The sequence below is a fragment of the Musa acuminata genome, chromosome BXJ3-1 (genome assembly GCF_036884655.1).
Source record: "Musa acuminata AAA Group cultivar baxijiao chromosome BXJ3-1, Cavendish_Baxijiao_AAA, whole genome shotgun sequence".
In the NCBI taxonomy this organism is placed as follows: Eukaryota; Viridiplantae; Streptophyta; class Magnoliopsida; order Zingiberales; family Musaceae; genus Musa; species Musa acuminata.
Genome location: NC_088349.1, coordinates 2,013,819 through 2,036,357, shown reverse-complemented (window position 1 = coordinate 2,036,357; position 22,539 = coordinate 2,013,819). Strand labels below are relative to the sequence as shown.

The 22,539-nt window shown below is 37.8% G+C and overlaps 3 protein-coding genes across 3 annotated transcripts; all 3 read left to right on the top strand.

The window, feature by feature from the left end:
* The first annotated feature begins 604 nt into the window (after window positions 1-604).
* Window positions 605-3,372, top strand: LOC135628582 (putative wall-associated receptor kinase-like 16). The gene is made up of 3 exons (XM_065135327.1): window positions 605-1,535; window positions 1,626-1,793; window positions 1,995-3,372. Exons 1-3 carry the CDS (start codon window positions 623-625, stop codon window positions 3,161-3,163), a joined length of 2,250 nt encoding a protein of 749 aa, XP_064991399.1. The 5' UTR covers window positions 605-622; the 3' UTR covers window positions 3,164-3,372.
* Window positions 3,373-8,346: 4,974 nt separating this feature from the next.
* On the top strand, window positions 8,347-10,953 carry LOC135628739 (putative wall-associated receptor kinase-like 16). The gene is made up of 3 exons (XM_065135592.1): window positions 8,347-9,268; window positions 9,359-9,526; window positions 9,785-10,953. Exons 1-3 carry the CDS (start codon window positions 8,347-8,349, stop codon window positions 10,951-10,953), a joined length of 2,259 nt encoding a protein of 752 aa, XP_064991664.1.
* A 4,297-nt stretch (window positions 10,954-15,250) lies between these two features.
* LOC135628792 (putative wall-associated receptor kinase-like 16) lies at window positions 15,251-17,935 on the top strand. The gene is made up of 3 exons (XM_065135700.1): window positions 15,251-16,160; window positions 16,251-16,418; window positions 16,680-17,935. Exons 1-3 carry the CDS (start codon window positions 15,251-15,253, stop codon window positions 17,846-17,848), a joined length of 2,247 nt encoding a protein of 748 aa, XP_064991772.1. The 3' UTR covers window positions 17,849-17,935.
* Window positions 17,936-22,539: the final 4,604 nt, after the last annotated feature.

Below are 22,539 nucleotides of genomic sequence, written 5' to 3'. Positions count from 1 at the left end.
TTTTTCTTTTCTGTTAATCCTCATGCAAAATATTAAAGACATAAATAAATAGTGGCGTAAAATGTTATTAGTGTACATTTCTAAAAGATTATAGGTCTAGAAATTATAAAGGCAAAAAAATATTCAGATCCGAGTCTCCTAAATAGTTTTATGAGATGGCTTTCAAGTGTCGCTTTAGGAGGGAAACTTGGTTCACGGAAACATTATGATCAACCTATCACAAGTCACAAAAATCTTTGTCTCGTCTGCCAAGTGATTCTTCTGACACACTGCGTTTTGCAATCGACGCTGGTAATTTTCTTCCGTACCCATCCGGCTTCTATCCTTGTCGTTGACTTAATCAACCGTTGACGGACTCTCTTGGCAAGTCTTCGTTTTGTCTTTTGGCACCAATTAATTGGAGTTTCATGTCTTATCGAATTTACGTAAAAAGTTCTTGTATTTGCCGTGTGCTGGCTTCGCCTTGACGATTCTTCACTTGGGCTACAGAACGAGTATTCGATCAAGCGATTATTCTATGCCACTCGATTTTGGAAGGAATTAAGCTCGCTTCCCCCATCTGTTGGCTTATAAATCTGATGGAAGCCTGAAGGGTACCATTAATATCAAGCAAGCGTAAGCAATGGGATCCACGCAGCCACTGTTCGCGTTTCTGCTGTTGTTGTTGTTGTTGACGCTGCTGCAAGCAACGACTCCAGTAGCATCGGCACCACCGTCGCCGAACGTGTTGTTACCACGTTGCAAAGCGACATGCGGCGGTACTAGCATCCCGTACCCCTTCGGCATCGGCCATGGGTGTTTCAGGGACGGCTTCGAGGTCACTTGCGAAGTCGTTAACGCGATTCCCAGAGCTTTCTTGGGCGGCAGCGAGAGGAACATTACAGTTAATAACATATCCTTGCCCCAGGGCCAAGCAAGCATGCTGAATGACATCGCCTGGATTTGTTTCAACAGTACCGGCGGCGTGGTGGCTGATCAAATATCTTCATTCAACCTCAGTGGCCTTCCGTTTAGCGTATCCGGCACGAGGAACGAGTTAAGGACCATGGGCTGCAACGTCATTGGCATCCTCATAGGCGGGGACAACTATACATTGGGAGCCGGGTGCGTCTCCGGCTGCTACGAAGAGGCAAGCATCGCAAGCGGATCGTGCCATGGCGCCGGCTGCTGCGAGACCACCATCCCGGAGAAGCTGGACAATTTTACGGTCACGTTTGCCACTTTCGACAATATTTCTTCCTACACGGACTACAGCCCCTGCTCCTATGCCTTCATTGCCGACACGGACTGGTTCTACTTCAACAAGTCTGACCTTCGCAACCACACCTTTCGAGACAAGTACAAGGACGGCGTCCCACTCCTGCTGGACTGGGTAGCCGGCAACCAGACCTGCGAGGAGGCTAAGAGAAACCTTTCTTCATATGCATGCCGCAGCAGCAACAGTGAATGTTTCAACTCCAAAAGTTTACAAGGCTATATCTGCAATTGCTCCACAGGTTTCCAAGGCAATCCGTACCTCCAAGATGGATGCAAAGGTCAGCATGCATCTCTCCCCCAACTCTCCTGTTTTCGATTGTTGTATGTGGTCTTACAATTTTCCCTCGTGATTGTTTGACAATCCTTAGATATCGACGAGTGCAGCTTACCAACGCAGTATCCATGTCATGGAACGTGCAGCAACACAGCAGGCAACTACAGCTGCTCTTGCCCAAAAGGTCAGAGCAGCAAGGACCCTAAATCGGAACCATGTGTCCGAGATCAAGGAATTCCGACATCAACGAAGATTGTTATAGGTACAAGTTCTCATCCTTCCTTCCGTATTAGCTTTAAACCTTCTCTTAAAACTTCAATCAGAAGAAAAAAATAATCTGAGTTTTTATTTCGATGAAGTCATCCTTCTTAAAAAAAGCTTGAAATTTCTTAACCTTTTAATTTTCGTTAATAGGCCTCGTCGGTAACAATCTTCTATTTTGAAAACTCATCCCTTTGTGCAGGCAGTTGTGTTGGGATTGTCTTGTTCATTACTTGTATATTCTGCATAATCTTAGCGTTTCAAAGAAGGAAGCTTCTTAGAGAAAAAGATAAATTCTTCCATCAAAATGGAGGCTTGAGATTATATGAAGAAATTAGATCAAAGCAAATCGATACTGTCAAAATATATACCAAAGAGGATATAGAGAAAGCAACAGTTAATTTCGATAAGAGTCGAGAACTTGGGCGAGGAGGCCATGGCACCGTTTACAAAGGAAACCTAGACGATGGCAGGGAAGTGGCCATCAAGAGGTCTAAGGTAGTCACCGAGGACCAAAGTGAAGAATTCGTACGGGAGATGATTATTCTTTCTCAGATCAATCACAAGAACATTGTAAGGCTCTTGGGTTGTTGCTTGGAAGTAGAAATTCCCATGTTGGTTTATGAGTTCATCCCCAATGGAACCCTCTTCGAGTTCATCCATGACAACGACGGGAAACTAAGTCTCTTGACCACTCGTCTACGAATTGCCAGAGAATCTGCAGAAGCACTTGCTTACTTGCATTCATCGGCTTCCCCACCGATAGTTCATGGAGATGTAAAGTCGCTCAACATACTTCTAGATCATGACTACGTGCCAAAGGTATCAGATTTCGGTGCATCGAGAATGATGTCTATAGACGAAACCCAATTCATAACGATGGTCCAGGGAACTCTTGGTTATTTGGACCCAGAGTACTTGTTAGTTCGTCAACTAACAACAAAGAGTGATGTATATAGCTTTGGAGTAGTTTTGGTGGAGCTCATCACAAGGAAAAAAGCAATTTATTATGATGGGAGTAGTCAAGGAAAAGGTCTTGCCTCAAGCTTCATTGAAGCAATGAAAGATAGCCGACTTGAAGAGATATTAGATGATCAAATCATGGGAAAAGAAAACATGAATGTCATCCAAGAAATTGCCGAGCTTGCAAAGGAATGTTTGAACATGAATGGGGATGAAAGGCCAACGATGAGACAAGTGGCTGAAAAACTGCATATGTTAGGAGGGTTCCTACAGGTCTCTTCAACACACCATGCACCCGAGGAATGTGAAGCATTGCTTGGTGAATCATCCATGAGCTCTACCTTGGATTCTGTCGGGTACCATAGTTTAGAGAACAAATTGGGATTTGATGTAAAAGCTGGAAGATGAAGAAGATAAAGAAACAAGGTTCTCTCTCTATGTTCAAATCGAACTATCATAATAGACTGTTCTTGGTTACTTGTTTTGTAACTTATGTTACTTCTATTACAGGCATGATAAATAAATGTATAATGGATTGTAACTCTCAGTATTGTAATTTATATTTCTTTTTCTATGTAAAAATCGAGTTTGAAGGAAGTAATGGAATATTACCTTAAGCTTTCTGATTAGATTAGACATTGATTTAAGAATCCTATTTTAGATCAGATTATTTGTAGTAGTTGAAATCAAAGTAGTGAAAATAGATGGCTAATGAAATACTAATTTAGAAATAACAAGAAGAAGGGAGGAGGAGATTACGTAGAGGTCAAAAAGGGTAAGAGATTTAGGGTACGATAAATTACAAGTTGTGATATTTAACAAAAAAAATAGATACAAGTCAATCTAAGTCTCTCTGCCAAATAATTCAAAGGCATGTGTATGCATCAAGACGAAAAAACAACAAGAAGCTTCCATACATCCCATGCATATCCAAAATGATTCCTTTTGACAAAAAGAAAGAACACAAATCCAAACCGGAAGAAAGACCAAAGCCCTCCACGAGCTGCTATATTTCGTTCGTTCCAAATACACATTAATTGTGGTTGCTATCCTTGTCGTTCACTATTCAAGAGTTGATCCCAAGTCAACGCCTCGTCCATTGGTATGCATAATTTAAAGACCTATTTATATGGGCGGCGAAGGTCCCTCAACAAATCATACGTCTCGCTTCTGATTTCAATCTCAATTGCCCATTTGATTTCATTGTATCGAATTTTTATTCTTTCTTTTTATTTAAAAGAGAGATGATCAATTTCTTTCAAAAAAAATTTAAAAAAATGTGATATAAAGTTTTACCGAATGCAAGCGCAAAGCCATAGATTTCACATACCGTCTTCAACCCCAATCATCTTAGGGTGAGGGCAAAACCCTAGTAGGAGGCATCACAACAGTGCCCCAGGTTTTGACGAAATTCTTTAGGAATCATAGAAGAAGCTTTCATTCCTCAACGGTGGCAGGGTCTCTTAGATCCGGATCTCGCCCGACAATTAGGGTCCTGAATCGCTAGGAGGCTCAAATCTATTGTCGAAGACAGCATGGGAGGCAGGATCTCTTGTAATATTTGTTCTTTTTTCTTTAAGTTTATATAGTAATAGAAAATATTATGATAGTAATTCATACTACCGGTAGCTCAATTGTAGTAAATATATATTTTTTTTACTATGAAGGACTAAAAGGATGAGAAGGTTTTAACTAATGAAAAATACTATGAAGATGAAGATCCCATATTTTCATAAGTTTCTCACGTGACAGATGAAATCATTCCATAAGAAAAACAAATACGATTCCCACATTGACACATGCGAAGAACACAATTTATTGATCAATTTTTGGTTATCTATTATAATGTTCCAGACCTTTTTAAGGGCTCAGAATAAATAAATATATATATATAGAAATAAAAATAATTATAATTATATTAAATTAAATATATAATGATTTTCTTTTCTTTAAAAAATAATATTCTTGACCTTTTTTTTAGAAAAATCTTTCAATATTTTAAATTTATAGAGATAATTACAATTATTGATTAATAAAAAAATTATATTTGTATAGATAAAATTTTAAAATCTTTAATCAAGATTTATAATCTTCTATCAATAATGAATTTAATTTCTTCCCCTTTTTTTTCTATATTCATTGCCTTGAATAAATGCTACCTCATGACAACTTATGTCATATGCAAATTATCCCTAAATTAATAAAAAAAAATCAAATAATACATAAACTAAATTATTTCTACATCATATATTTTGGATTTACACCTTATTCTTTCAGCATGTGGATAGTATCAATATGGTAAAGCCTTTCCAAGGAAGGCATCACCCGTGTGGCGACGTGGATGCTCTTTTGGGCGGCCTTACCGGTGTGGGAAGCACCGACGTGCGTGTATGATCGACGAGTTACACCTTCCCTCGTCAATTTCCATGCCAAAATCTAAGTGTGACAAAGCAACTCCAACAATTACTCTCCAACAAATCTACTTACTATACAATATTCGAGGTGATGGTATTACTATATGTATATATTACCTCTACTATTTTGCTTGGGAAATTAAACTGAACACCAAAACGTCAAAGACAAGAAAACATAGGTTATAACTGAGATGATCATTCTTTGTCGGATCAATCATAAGAAGTTGATAAGACTTGAAGGTGAAGATTTCCATATTAAATTATGATTTTATCCCTTATAAAATATTCTTTTAACTTTATCCATGCGGATGACAGAAATTAATTTCTTTGGCTACTTGTCTAAGGATAGCTGAAGAATCTACAGAAGCACTTGCCTACTTGCACTCGGTGACTTCTCCTCCCATCCTTCAACGTAGATCATAATTTCTATTTTGGTGCATCGAGACTATTATCTATTGATGAAGCTCAGTTCATAATGATGATTAACAATAAAGTGTGATGTCTACCATTTCGAAATAGTCAGAAGATAATTTAATTTATTATGATCGAAGTAGTTAAAGAAAATGCCTTGTATCCAGCTTTATTGAAGCAATGAAAAATAACAAGCTCAAAAGAGATGTTGGATGATCAAATCACAGGGGAGGAGAGCTTGGATATCCTTCAAGAAATTGCCAAGCTTGCAAAGGAGTGTTTGAGTATTGAGGGAGAGAAAAGCCCACAATGAGAGAATTGGCCGAGAAGCTCCATATACACTAAGAGGGCTCCAACGACGATCTTCGACGCAACATATTCCTGAAGAGTGCCGAAGATTGCTTGGTGAATCATCAACGTTTCCCACCTTATACAGTACAGGTTACCATAGTTTACAGAATAAAATAGGATTTGATATAGAAGTCGGAAGACGATGAACTTTCAAGTAAAATGGCATCACTTCCTTTGTTGAAAAGACAATATTAGCAGAATCAAAAAAAATGTTTAAGTTGGTGCTTCTCCTGAAACTTATTTATTCTCTGTTTGCTTCTGGATAATTAAGAATATTATGGATTCTAACACTATGCTTTGTAGCAGCTGAGAATTCGTAATAAATTCCAAAAATAAAAAATTATTCATGTGTCACGAAGCTAAATAATGAGGACATGGATGGCTCCAATATAGAGTGGAGTAGTGTAGTCTCTATCAAAATATCTTATTATTGTACAATAATAAGTCTCAGTTTTAAGTAGCATCATGTGAGTCATTTAATATAATAAAATTTTATTTTATTTTTTAAAAATATATTATCATCGTAATAATTTTTTTTTGCTTTGAAAAATAGTTAGCTACACTACTCATACACTATATTCTTATGAACTCTCACATTGAAAATATATCATTTTTTGTGTCTCAACAAATTTGATTGATATACAAGAGATCCTTCGATACATCATCATCAATGTTCCAATAAATTTGATGACTACTTCTCATAATAACGAGACATATAGGAGATCTTTTGATAGGTCATCATCAGTATTCCAACAAATTTGATGACTACTTTTCGTACTAATAAGATATATAAAAGATCTTTCGATAGGTCATCATCAATGTCTCATCAAATTTGATGATTACTTTTCATTATAATAAAGTATATAAAAGATCTCTAGATAACACATTAACTTCTTCTATTCTAGGATATACTTTTTTTTTAGTTATCACTCAATATTTTATTTTTTATATTTATGGATTCCTTGTTCAATAGAATAATCAAATTTGACCTCATCAAATTCCTTGATTACTTCTAGCTCTCTTTTTTTTTTTCCCCGATTATAAACTTTGAGATGGTGACTGGCTTGACTTTTGATCATTTTAAAATTGACAATATAGAATATAAGATGATGATGACAACGATAAAAACTATATAAATACAATGTCTTTCTCTTTAATCTTTGGAGGTTTATATTCGCTTTCCTTTCTTCTTCTTTGTTTATCTTTCAGAGTAATTTTCATGGGACGATCGAATTTAAATACAACCAAGCATTTGACTAACTGCTTAATACAATATATCTATCGAGATCCATTTCACAATCGATGAATCTCGATTCGAATTCATGTGAGCATCTTATACACCATTTAATGTAATAAAAAATTCTTTAAAAACATTATTAATATAATATATAAGATTTCGTATAATTAATAATCATCAAAAACTTTACTGGCCTTAATAATTAAAACACAGTCCAAGTAACATGTCACCATCTTTGAGGAGCTAAATATTCCATCTCTCGTCCATATCAATCAGTGAGCAGTATGCAGGGATAGAACTATCTTTCATGTCGACGATGTGACCTATGTGAACTATCTGTCATGTTGATGATGTGACTTTTCATGTAGAAAAGTCACCAATCAATTTTAGGTTGACTTGTGAAAAAAATGATAGCCGGAAAGTAATGTTACAAAAATGCTTCAAAACCATAATTTTATATTTCTTTTTCTTTTCGCTAATAATAATAATAATAATAATACTGTGTATTGAGAGTTTAATTGGTTGAATTCAAAGACTAAATATGTTTTAGTAATACCGCAGCTTTTTCTTTTCTGTTAATCCTCATGCAAAATATTAAAGACATAAATACATAACGCATAAAATGTTATTACTGTGCATTTCTAATCGATTATAGGTCTAGAAATTATAAAAGCAAAAGAATTCAGATCCGAGTCTCCTAAATTGTTTTATGAGATGGCTTTCGAGCGTCGCTTTAGGAGGGAAACTTGGTTCACAGAAACATTATAATCAACCTATCACAAGTCACAAAAATCTTTGTCTCGTCTGCCAAATGATTCTGACACACCGAGTTTTGCAATCGACGCTGGTAATTTTCTTCCGTACCCATCCGGCTTCTATCCTTGTCGTTGACTTAATCAACCGTCGACGGACTCTCTTGGCAAGTCTTCGTTTTGCCTTTTGGCACCAATTAATTGGAGCTTCATTTCTTATCGAATTTATGTAAAAGGATCTTTGTATTTGCCGTGTTCTGGTTTCGCCTTGACGAGTCTTCGCTTGGGCTGCAGAACGAGTATTCGATCAAGCAATTATTCTATGCCACTCGATTTTGGAAGGAATTAAGCTCGCTTCCCCATCAGTGGGCTTATAAATCTGATGGAAGTCTGAAGGGTACCATTAATTTCAAGCAAGCATAAGCGATGGGATCCACGCTGCCACTGTTCGCGTTTCTGCTGTCGTTGTTGTTGTTGACGCTGCTGCAAGCAACGACTGCAGCAGCAGCATCGGCACCGCCGTCGCCGAACGTGTTGTCACCAAGTTGCAATGAGTCATGCGGCGGTATTAGCATCCCGTACCCCTTCGGCATCGGCGATGGGTGTTTCAGGGAAGGCTTCGAGGTCACTTGCGAAGTCGGTAACGGCTCTGCGACTCCCAGAGCTTTCTTGGGCGGCAGGGAGAGGAACATTACAGTTAATAGCATATCCTTGCTCCAGGGCCAAGCAAGCATGCCGAATGACATCGCCTGGATTTGTTTCAACAGTACCGGCGGCGTGGTGGATGATCAAAGTTATTCATTCAACCTCAGTGGCCTTCCGTTTAAGGTATCCAACACGAGCAACAAGTTCACGACCTTGGGCTGCAACGTCGTTGGCATCCTCTTAGGCTTGAGAGACAGTACATACGGAACCGGGTGTGCCTCCTTGTGCTTCGAAGAGGCAAACATAGAAAGCGGATCGTGCCATGGCACCGGCTGCTGCGAGACCACCATCCCGGAGGAGCTGGACTATTTTACGACGGACTTTGTCTATTTCGTCAATGTTTCTTCCCACGTGAACGACAGCCGCTGCGCCTATGCCTTCATTGCCGAGCAGGACTGGTTATCCTTCAACAAGTCTGACCTCGACAACGACAACTTTCGCGACAAGCACAAGGACGGCGTCCCACTCGTGCTGGACTGGGTAGCCGGCAACCAGACCTGCGAGGAGGCTAAGAGAAACACTTCTTCATATGCATGCCGCAGCACCAACAGTGAATGTTTCAACTCCACCAGTTTACCTGGCTATATCTGCAATTGCTCCACAGGTTTCCAAGGCAATCCTTACCTCCAAGATGGATGCCAAGGTCAGCATGCATCTCTCCCCCAACTCTCCTGTTTTCGATTGGTGTATATGGTCTTACAATTTTCCCTTGTGATTCTTTGACAATCCTTAGATATCGACGAGTGCAGCTTACCAACGCAGTATCCATGTCATGGAAAGTGCAGCAACACATTTGGCAACTACAGCTGCTCATGCGCAAAAGGTCGAAGCAGCAAGGACCCTAAATCGGAAACATGTGTCCCAGATCACGGAATTCCGACATCAACGAAGATCGTTATAGGTACAAGTTCTCATCCTTCCTTCCGTATTAGCTTAAACCTTCTCTTAAAACTTCAATCAGAAAGAAAAAAATAATCTATTCGGATTCGAGTTTTTATTTCGAATAAGTCATCCTAGTTAAAAAAAGCTTGAAATTTCTTATCCTTTTAATCTTCATTAATAGGCCTCGTCGGTAACAATCTTCTATTTTGGAAACTCGTAATTTGATCTCCGGAAGAGTTTGCAAAATAATTGACATGAAACTCATCCCTTTGTGCAGGCAGTTGTGTTGGATTTGTCTCGTTCATTACTTGTATCTTCTGCATAATCTTAACGTTTCAAAGAAGGAAGCTTCTTAGAGAAAAAGATAAATTCTTCCAGCAAAATGGAGGCTTGAGGTTATACGAAGAAATTAGATCAAAGCAAATCGATACTGTCAAAATATATACCAAAGAGGATATAGAGAAAGCAACAGTTAATTTCGATAAGAGTCGAGAACTTGGACGAGGAGGCCATGGCACCGTTTACAAAGGAAACCTAGACGATGGCAGGGAAGTGGCCATCAAGAGGTCTAAGGTAGTCACCGAGGACCAAAGTGAAGAATTCGTACGGGAGATGATTATTCTTTCTCAGATCAATCACAAGAACATTGTAAGGCTCTTGGGTTGTTGCTTGGAAGTAGAAATTCCCATGTTGGTTTATGAGTTCATCCCCAATGGAACCCTCTTCGAGTTCATCCATGATAATGATGGGAAACTAATTCCGTTGACTATTCGTCTACGAATAGCTAGAGAATCTGCAGAAGCACTCGCTTACTTGCATTCGTCGGCATCCCCACCGATCGTTCATGGAGATGTGAAGTCGCTCAACATACTTCTAGGTCATAACTATGTGCCAAAGGTATCGGATTTTGGTGCATCGAGGATGATGTCTATAGACGAAACCCAATTCATAACGATGGTCCAGGGAACTCTTGGTTATTTAGACCCAGAGTACTTGCTAGTCCGTCAACTGACGGCAAAGAGTGATGTCTATAGCTTTGGGATAGTTTTGGTCGAGCTCATCACAAGGAAAAAGGCAATTTATTATGATGGGAGTAGTCAAGGAAAAGCTCTTGCCTCAAGCTTCATTGAAGCAATGAAAGATAGCCGACTTGAAGAGATATTGGATGATCAAATCATGGGAAAAGAAAACATGGATGTCATCCACGAAATTGCCGAGCTTGCAAAGGAATGTTTGAACATGAATGGGGATGAAAGGCCTACGATGAGAGAAGTGGCTGAGAAACTGCATATGTTAGGAGGGTTCCTACAGGTCTCTTCAGCACACCATGCACCAGAGGAATGTGAAGCATTGCTTGGTGAATCATCTATGAGCTCGACCTTGGATTCTGTGGGGTACCACAGTTTAGAGAACAAATTGGGATTTGATATAAAAGCTGGAAGATGAAGCAGATAAAGAAACTATGTTCTCTCTCTATGTTAAAATCGAACTAGCAGAACAGACTGTTCTTGGTTACTTGTTTTGTAACTTTTGTTACTTCTATTACAAACATGATAAATAAAAGTGCAATGGATTGTAACTCTCAGTATTGTAATTTGTATTTCTTTTTCTACGTAAAACTCGAGTTTGAAGGAAGTATTGGAATATTAACTTAAGCTTTATGATTAGATTAGACATTGATTTAAGGGTCCTATTTAAGGTAAGATTATTTGTAGTAGTTGAAATCAAAGTAGTGAAAATAGATGGCTAATGAAATACTAATTTAGAAATAACAAGAAGAAGGGAGGAGGAGATAAGTGGATGTAAAAGAGGCTAAGAGATTTAGTTTGAAGTGGCTATCCTTGTCGTTGACTATTCAACGGTTGATCCCAAGTTAACCTCACGTCCATTGGTATGCATAATTTGAATACCTATTTATATGGGTGGCGAAGGTTCCTCAAAAAACCATACATCACACTTCCGCTTTCAATCTCAATTGCCCATTTGATTTGATTGTATCAATTTTTTATTCTCTCTTTCTTATTTAAAAGAGGGTGATCGAGTTTTTTTTTACAAAAAAAGAGAAGTGGGGTGACCAATTTCGTTTGAAAAAAATAAAAAAAATTGTTACAATACGAGTAAAATACAATAGTATGATCTATAATTTTTCCAAACCCCTTAAAAATCTCACATGTTATATAAATAACATATTCTCTTAAATTATTTACATACTTATTACAGTAAGCAATATAATTAATTCTTTTATTTTTTGTTGAAATATCTGAGTTGATTAGTACATTATTGTACATGTAATAGATTTCTAACTTGAATCCATGTGTGAGCAATATATACGTCATTTCATATAATAAATTTTGTTTTTAATTTTTATAAAAAAATTCAAGTTATATATATATATATATATTTATTTATTTATGGTTAATTACAATTTGAGTTGGTAGAGCTGGTTGTTTGGCGAGTGAGGGGTATGCTAGCCACCGAATCCTAAAACAATTGATGGAAGACAAATGGTTCAAGCATATGAAAGGCGGGTGCAATAGGTTTGATTATCGATCTTAGCTAGCTCGACCTTAGAAGTGCCAAAGTAGATAGGTTTGGAATGGGGGCATTTAACCCGATCAGTTCAGTCGGGTTTGGATCTTCAAGATTTAGTTGAGATGATGTAGCAAAATTTTTGGACTTAGATAGTTTTTAATTGTTTGATCTGAAATGGATTCAAAGCCAATCGATGCTCCTTCCCATGTTAGTCTCATCATAAATTCTAGTTCTTACTGACTCTATAGGTGCCAAAATTATAATATTACATTGAGGGTATCCTTGACCAACGTGTTGCTCTCAAGTTTAACTGAGGTTTTAGTGTCATGATGCACCAAATGCAGGACACACATTGATTATTCAAACTTAGTCAAAATATCGAGGTGTCAATCGTGTATTGTCTACATGGCCTCATGTTGTCAGCATGTCGACCACTTATCGTCAACATGGTGTTGTGCTATCAAATGTGCATCGAACGCTCTTGCCACCTTTGTGGTGTCAAGGTGTCGACCACACATTATATATATAGTCTCGGACTATCGATGGGTCTATCATTTATCACCTACGTGTTGTTGAGTTATCGGCCAAGACATTAATTCCATATTAGTAGTTATATTTTTCATATAATAAAACTTTTAAAAAGTATGCATAGGATTTATCAATAAAATAAAATATTTGAAATTAAGAAAAAGTTTGTCATCTATGGTTTTAATAGAAAATTATAGTTAATTAATGAATTTAAAAACATATGTTAACATCAATAGATTTGGCATCTCTTACTCCAAAATTCAATAGCATGGAAGTAAACCACATTTATACATACATGTTATCCAACATTTTGGTTCTAATAAATGAGATCAATGCACTACCTGTTGTTGTTGGAATAGAACAAATAGCACTACTTGATGTGGAACAAATAACAATCCCTGTTTGTTCGATTGTCAGCCTGTGGAAGTCAACCTTGTTTGCATTTGAGTCTATCATAAGTTTGGTATAAGAGAGCGTGAGGGTTCAGCAGGGATCATATATAAATGCAGGGCGTGCATATGCTTTAAGTTAGTAATGCTGGGGAAGACTCATGATGTAGACTTCATAGGGTCTTCGGAAAGGTCTACACCAATCACAGCTTCAGCTTCCAACGAGTTATGTTGCCGGCTTGCTCATTAATGTGCTTATAAATCTAATGGACGCCTGAACGAAAACGCCACAAGCAATGGTGTTCATGCTGCCAGTGCTCTCGTTTCAGCTGTTGTTGCTAATGCTGCTGCAAACAACAACTGCAGCAGCACCGGTACCACCGCCGCCGAACGTGTTGTTACCACATTGCAAAGAGACATGCGGCGGTATTAGCATCCCGTACCCCTCCGGCATCGGCGATGGGTGTTTCAGGGAAGGCTTCGAGGTCACTTGCGAGGGAGCTTTCTTGGGCGGCAGCAAGAGGAACATTACAGATAAGGACATATCCTGAATGACATCGCCTGTGATCATTGAAACAGTACCGACGAAGCGGTGGATCCTAATGCATCTCATCTCGACCAGTGGCCTTCCGTTTAGGGTATCCGGTGATAGAAGATAAGAAGATAGGTTAATGTATTGAAGCATTTTTCATTTCTTCAATAAATATTTTTCACTTCTTCAATAATTATTTTTATCTTCTATTATTTTCTTCATAGTATAAGAACAGTGAGAAAAATGAAGCTTCGCTCTTGTTGAAGCAAGCATCGCAAGCGGATCGTGTCATGGCACCGGCTGCTAAAAGACAACCATCCCGGCGAAGCCGGACTATTATTTGACGACCTGGTCGGCCTATTTCGCCGATCTATCTTCCTACGAGGACTACAGCCCCCGCACCTATGACTTCATTGCCGACCAGGACGGGTTCTCCTTCGACAAGTCTGACCTCGTCTTGCAAATGGAGGGCGTGCATATGCTTTAAGTTAGTAATGCTGGGGAACAGTAATGTAGAATTCATAGGGTTTCAAGAGCTTTTTTATATATGATTCTATAGTGTCTGTCCATCATAAATAAGCCGGAGTTTATTTATAGAATAATTAAGGTTGTCTATGAGTGTGATGAATCGTCTGAACCAATGAACATTACTATCGTGACATCATACCGATCATGTGGCCCACTCTATTGATGTTTTAGGTTGCCATAATTAAAACAAAATCTAAGGGCATTTAAAGTACCTTCTTCTTATCATTGACTATTTGTATGATGGATTGTAATTTATATTTCTTTTTCTATGTAAAACTCTAGTTTGAAAGGAGTATTGGAATATTTACTTAAACTTTATGAGTAGATAAGATATCGATTTAAGAGTCCCATCTAAGATAGGTTTTTTTGTGGTAGTTGAAGTCAAAAGTAGTGGAAATAGATTGCTAATGTAATATTATACTCTACAAATAATAAGAAAAAGGAAGGGGAAATGAGGTAGAGCCAAATAAAATAAATAAGTAAAAGCTAAATATTCAACGGTACGTTAAATTATAAGCAATGATGTTCAATAAAAAAAAATTAATTTGAAGTTTCTCTATTCTTCTCCTCTACAGGCCTTATCTTGAAGCTGACATCAAGACAAAAATAACAAGAAGCTTACATCCCATGCATATCCAATCTGATTCCTTTCGGCATAAAGAAAGAACACAAATCCAAACCCGGAGAAAGACCGAGCCCTCCATAAGCTGCTAGATTTCGTTCCAAACACGCAGTCGCTGCTCTCCTTGTACTTCACTATTCAACCGTTGATCCCAAGTCACGTTGGGAATCAGCGGTCAAATGACGCCGGAAGCGCCACCTGTACAGAGAGAGAGAGAGAGAGAGAGAGAGAGAGAGAGAGAGAGAGAGAGAGAGGCTTTTACTGAAAATTTGGCGTTAATTATTTGTCGTTGGGTGTTGATTCCAGAGTCAAAACTGCGAGGAAGCCTCCTGTACCGATCACAGCTCCAACCTTCAGGAATCTTAAAGAAGACTTGGACGGGGATCTGTACCAGTCACTGTCCAGCTTTCCAAGCGACTGGATCTTCTTGTATTTGCCGAATGATGGCTTCGCCTTGACAAGTCTTCACTTGGGCTGCAGAACGAGTATTGAATCAAGCAATTATTCTATGCCACTCGATTTTAGAAGGAATTAAGCTCGCTTCGCCATCTGTTGGCTTATAAATCTGATGGAAGCCCGAAGGGTACCATTAATTTCAAGCAAGCATAAGCAATGGGATCCACGCTGCCACTGTTCGCGTTTCAGCTGTTGTCGTTGATGCTGCTGCAAGCAACAACGACTGCAGCAGCATCGGCACCACCGTCGCCGAACGTGTTGTTACCACGTTGCAATGCGACATGCAGCGGTATTAGCATCCCGTACCCCTTCGGCATCGGCCAAGGTTGTTTCAGGGAAGGCTTCGAGGTCACTTGCGAAGTCGTTAACGGCTCTGCGACTCCCACAGCTTTCTTGCGCAGCAGCGAGAGGAACATTACGGTTGAGGAGATATCCTTGCTCGAGGGCCAATTACGCATCCTGAATTACATCAGCTGGGATTGTTTCAACAGTACCGGCAACTTAGTGGCTGGCCAAACACATTCTCTAGACCTTGGCGACAAACCATTTTGGGTATCCAGCACCAAGAACAGGTTCACGACCATGGGCTGCAACGTCGTTGGTATCCTCTTAGGCGGGGACAACTATACATTCGGAACCGGGTGCGCCTCCTTCTGCTTCCAAGGGGCAAGCATCGCAAGCGGATCGTGCTCTGGCACCGGCTGCTGCCAGACCACCATCCCGGAGAAGCTGGATAATTTTACGACCGGGTTGGCCTATTTCGCCAATCTTTCTTCCTACGTCGACGACAGCCCTTGCACCTATGCCTTCATTGCCGACCAGGACGGGTTCTCCTTCGACGAGTCTGACCTCGGCAACCATACCTTTCGAGACAAGTACAAGGACGGCGTCCCACTCGTGCTGGACTGGGTAGCCGGCAACCAGACCTGCGAGGAGGCTAAGAGAAACCTTTCTTCATATGCATGCGGCAACAGTGACTGTATCGACTCCACCAGTCCACCTGGCTATGTCTGCAAATGCGCCACAGGTTTCCAAGGCAATCCTTACCTCCCAGATGGATGCAAAGGTCAGCATGCATCTCTCCCCCAACTCTCCTGTTTTCGATTGTTGTATATGGTCTTACAATTTATCCTTGTGATTCTTTGACAATCCTTAGATATCGACGAGTGCAGCTCGCCAAATCTGTATACATGTCATGGAACGTGCAGCAACACATTAGGCAACTACAGCTGCTCATGCCCAAAAGGTCGAAGCAGCAAGGACCCTAAATCGGAACCATGTGTCCGAGATCACGGAATTCCGACATCAACGAAGATTGTTATAGGTACAAGTTCTCATCCTTCCTTCCGTATTAGCTTTTAAACCTTCTCTTAAAACTTCAATCAGAAGAAAAAAATAATCTATTCGGATTCGAGTTTTTATTTCGAATAAGTCATCCTAGTTAAAAAAAAAGCTTGAAATTTCTTGTCCTTTTAATCTTCATTAATAGGCCTCGTCGGTAACAATCTTCTATTTTGGAAACTCGTAATTTGATGTCCGAAAGAGTTAGCAAAATAATTGACATGAAACTCATCCCTTTGTGCAGGCAGTTGTGTTGGGCTTGTCTTGTTCATTACTTGTATCTTCTGCATAATCTTAGCGTTTCAAAGAAGGAAGCTTCTTAGAGAAAAAGATAAATTCTTTCAGCAAAATGGAGGCTTGAGATTATATGAAGAAATCAGATCAAAGCAAATTGATACTGTCAAAATATACACCAAAGAAGATATAGAGAAAGCAACAGATAATTTCGATAAGAGTCGAGAACTTGGGCGAGGAGGCCATGGCACCGTTTACAAAGGAAACCTAGACGATGGCAGGGAAGTGGCTATCAAGAGGTCTAAGGTAGTCACCGAGGACCAAAGTGAAGAATTCGTACGGGAGATGATTATTCTTTCTCAGATCAATCACAAGAATATTGTAAGGCTCTTGGGTTGTTGCTTGGAAGTAGAAATTCCCATGTTGGTTTATGAGTTCATCCCCAATGGAACCCTCTTCGAGTTCATCCATGATGACAACGGGAAACTAATTCCCTTGACTATTCGTCTACTAATAGCTAGAGAATCTGCAGAAGCACTCGCCTACTTGCATTCATCGGCATCCCCACCGATTGTTCATGGAGATGTGAAGTCGCTCAACATACTTCTCGGTCATAACTACGTGCCAAAGGTATCAGATTTCGGTGCATCGAGGATGATGTCTATAGACGAAACCCAATTCATAACGATGGTCCAAGGAACTCTTGGTTATTTGGACCCAGAGTACTTGTTAGTTCGTCAACTAACAGCAAAGAGTGATGTATATAGCTTTGGAGTGGTTTTGATGGAGCTCATCACAAGGAAAAAGGCAATTTATTATGATGGGAGTAGTCAAGGAAAATGTCTTGCCTCAAGCTTCATCGAAGCAATGAAAGATAGCCGACTTGAAGAGATATTCGATGATCAAATCTTGGGAAAAGAAAACATGAATGTCATCCAAGAAATTGCCGAGCTTGCAAAGGAATGTTTGAACATGAAGGGGGATGAAAGGCCTACGATGAGAGAAGTGGCTGAGAAACTGCATATGTTAGGAGGGTTCCTACAGGTCTCTTCAACGCACCATGCAGCCGAGGAGTGCGAAACATTGCTTGGTGAATCAACTATGAGCTCTACCTTGGATTCTGTCGGGTACCACAGTTTAGAGAACAAATTGGGATTTGATGTAAAAGCTGGAAGATGAAGAAGATAAAGAAAATAGGTTCTCTCTCTATGCTCAAATCGAACTAGCATAACAGACTGTTCTTGGTTGCTTGTTTTGTAACTTATGTTACTTCTATTACAGACATGATAAATAAATGTATAATGGATTGTAACTCTCAGTATTGTAATTTATATTTCGTTTTATATGTAAAACTCGAGTTTAAAGGAAGTATTGGAATATTAACTTAAGCTTTATGATTAGATTAGAAATTGATTTAAGAGTCCTATTCAAGGTAAGATTATTTGTGGTAGCTGAAATCAAAGTAGTGAAAATAGATGGCTAATGAAATACTAATCTAGAGATAACGAGAATAAGGGAGGAGGAGATTAGTTAGAGGTAAAAGAGGCTTAGAGATTTAGGGTACGATAAATTACAAGTTGTGATATTTAACAAAAATTAGATATAAGTCAATCTAAAGTCTCTCTGCCAAATAATTTAAAGTCATGTGTATGCATCATGACAAAAACAACAAGAAGCTTATATACTTCCCATGCATATCCAAAATGATTCCCCTTTTTTTTTTGGCAAAAAGAAAAAACACAAACCCAAACAGCAAGAAAGACGAAGCCCTCCACAAGCTTATTTCGTTCCGAAAACACTTTAGTTGTATTGGCTCTCCTTGTCGTTGATTATTCAACGGTTGATGGCAAGTCAACGTCTTGTCCATTGGTATGCATAACTATATTGGTGTCGAAGGCCCCTAAAAAAAACCATACATCTCGCTTCCGCTTTCAATCTCAATTGGCCATTTGATTTGATTACATCAATTTTTTATTCTTTATTTTTATTTAAAAGAGGGTGATTGAGATTTTTTTCAAAAAAGAGATCAGTGGGATGACCAATTTCGTTTGGAAAAAAATTAAAAAAAAATAAAGCAGTATGATCTATAAATTGACTGACTCTCTTAATAATCTCGCATGTTATATAAATGATATTTTTTCTTAACTAATTGACATACTGATTAGTGTAAGTAGTAGTATTATTATTTTTTAATATTTGTTGAGACATCTGAGTTGATTAATAGATTATTGTACGAGTGATAGATTTCAAATTTGAATCCATACGTGAGCATTATTGGTTAGTGTATTATTGTACGAGTGATAGGTTTAAGACTCGCATATGTGAGCATTGCATATGTCATTTCATGTAATAATTTTTTTAAATTTTTATAAAAAATCTTTTTTAATTAAAAAAATATTATGAATCAATCTATGCCAAATAAAAGGGACGTTAGCTTCCAAGCATGTCCAATTGTGAAAGAGCCCAACGATCTACAAAGGTTAGCATAACGATTAGAGTTTCTATCTACTGATATACAACAATAGGAAAGCTAATGTCCCCTCAGACCTTCTCTACTGAATAAAGTTATTGGAATAAGTGATGATCTTACGGAATAGGAAAAGAGGAGTAGATCTGTAGTTGCTGAAGTAACAACTATTACGGTTCAAGTCTGGATCTCTCGTAACATTTGTTCCTTTTTTTTCTTCCAAGTTTATATAGTAATAAGAAAGAATATACTAGTAATTCATACCGTCGGTAGTTCTATTGTAGTAAATATATATTTTTTTTTTATGATATGATGAGAAGAATGAGAATAATAATAATAAAAAAAATAAATAGTTCTGGTTCGGATCAATACGATATTAAGAGAGAGGGGGAGGTGAATTAGTGCAACGATAAAAATGATAGTTGTGATTTGAAATCCTTTTGAGTTGATAAAAATGTAACAAAAAAAATCGTATCAATAAGATATCGACTTGAAGTAAATGTAAACTGTACAGTGCAACTAAGTAACGAAAGTAAGTAGTAAAGAAAGAACATATCAGATTTATAGTGGTTTGGTCGTTGTGACCTACGTCTACTTCCGATTCCTTCTCTATCGATGTCACTGACTTCCACTATTGATCTTCCTTCAATGGGCGAAGATCAATCATCTCTTTTACATATCTCTTCTCCTTTTAATAGGTTTAGGAGACAATTTTTACACCCTCACTCATTCCTCTCTTAAACAAAAATCAACACTTAGATTAGAGGGAAAGAATTTTCACAAGATTACAATAGAGTTTTTTTTTTTTTTTTTTGTTCTCAATTGATGTGTAATCTAAGCAGGGATGATAAGGGTATTTATAGGCCCCAAATAGATTAAAATTTGGAACCAAAATTAGTCTCATCCTTGGTTTTCGGGGTACTAGCAATACCATCGCATAATACTCTGATAGTACCACCGTCCAATATGGCAGTACTACCGCCTGACAGAATCTCGGAGACTGGGCTTTAGCGATATCACCACTTGACAGGGTGGTACCATCGCTTGACACCATTAACTATTGGCGGTACCATCACCCAGACCTCTTGGGAGGCTGATCCTCTAGCGATTCCACTGCTTGGCATGGCTCCAAGTGGTCAAGTGGGTCATCCATCCAGCCCAACTCAGCCCTGTCTTAGGCCCAATAGCCTCCTAATTGAGTTGACCTAATTTCAACCCAATTACAACCTAAAACTACTTCGATCTAGATAATTATTACAAAATATTAATCACATATTTTCTGGCATGTCATTGGTTCATTGACGCTTCGTCCAATCCTTCGGCGCATCGTCCTTATTTGTGGCCTTTTTCCTAATCGACATATTGACCTCCACAACTCAGATCTCCTTGGCGCAATGTTCGCTTTTCTAGGCCTAATGCCCAAACTCATGGCACGAAGCCTTCTGTTGATACGTCGATTGATCCTCCGACTCGACGTCCAATCTTCAGATATGTTTCACTCCGGCCCAACATTGATTCTTCCTGCTTTAATTATCTCTTCATGATCGAAGCTAGTCCCGTGTCACTCAAAACGTAGATTAGATCATTAACTTTACCAATTGGTTTCATTATCAAAATTCGAGATTCAATGATTTTATCTCATGAAAAATATTCTTAAGATAAAGATTTAGTAACTTCGTAAGTTTCTCACGTACATAATATAATTATTCAATATTTTCTTTTGAATACGATCTCACATTACTGGCACTCCAGAAGAACACAATTTATTGATTAATTTATGGTTACCTATTATAATTATAATATCTTAGTCCTTTTTAAAGGTTTAAGTACGAGAATAAAGAGAAAAATATAGAAATAAAAATAATTACAATTATATCAAATTAAATATATATAATATTTTCTTTTCTTTAAAAAATATAATATTCTTAACTAAATTTAAAAAAATCTTTCAATATTTTGTATTTGTAGAGATAATTACAATTATTGATTAGTAAAAAAATTTATATTTGTAGAGATAAAATTTTAAAATCTTTAATCAAGATTTATAATCTTAAATCAATAATGAATTTAATTTCTTCCATTTTTTTTCTATATTTATTGCCTTGAATAGATGTTACCTCATTACAACTTATGTGATATGTTAAATATCTATAAATTAATAACAAAAAGTTATTCAAATAATACAAAAACTAAATTATTTCTACATCATATGTTTGGATTGATTAGCACTTTATTCTTTCATCATGTGGATAGTATCAATATGGTTGGGCGGCCTTATTCGAATCGAATTAGAAGCATATTGATTCAAAATTGAAATAGAATCTGATGAATAGTTGGATGATTCCGAATCAAATCATAACTAAGGTAATACAATTTGAGTGTGGTTCTTGAAAATTGGAATCGACCTAAAAAAACAAAAATATCAAAACACAAATAGATTCCATAGTGCAGTGATTAGCATTTCAAAATTCAAATTTAATGACTCGGGTTTAAATCTTACTAGAATAATTTTCTTTTATCAATCGAAATTGGTGATTTGAATCGAAACTTACGGGTTATCGGGTTCAAACCAAAATCGATGGCTTCGTAATTGAAACCGTCTATAATCGATCAAATTTAGATGTCGAATTTGGTAGAATCACTATATATGTTACCTCTACTATTTTGCTTGGGAAATTAAATACAACACCAAAACATCAAATACAACAAAACAATAGGTTGGTTCAATTATTCTAATCTAATTAAAATTAAATCGATTCGACGGTTCCAAATCAAATTGGAATCGACCAAAATAATAATAATCAAAACACAAATAGGTTTAAGTGGTTAGCATTTTAAATTTTAAATTTAATAACGGGTTTAAATCTTGTTACAATAATTTTTTTTATTTTTGTATCAATCGGAATAAGTGATTTGAATTGACATCGATTGTTATGGGATTTGAAAACCAGAATCAATGGTTTCGTAATCGAAATTGTCTATAGAATCGATCTAATTCTGATATCAAATTTGGTAGAATCAGAGCCGAGATAAGGTTAATTGTTTTCACGAGATCAATGGAATCGGTTGTAGGACGGAGACGTCAGTCTTAGGATTGTGTGATTGGAGTCCTGAGAAGAAAAATGAGAATTAGTGCTCCCACTTTACATGGTGGAGCGGAGACAGTGACGTGCATGAAATGGAAGGCGAGCTGTGCTCGTCTTTAACCTCCTGCCTGCTTTTAGATGATGGACATAAACTTTTGGCTTGCCTTTTATTCCTGAATCAAGATTTATTCCAACTCCCATAATTGAATACAATATAGGGGTTTATCATGATGCGTGATGACTTGTTCCCAAGTCGTCATTATGGGTCTTCGGTAAGGTCTACACCAATCACAGCTTCAGCTTCCAACGAGTTTTGA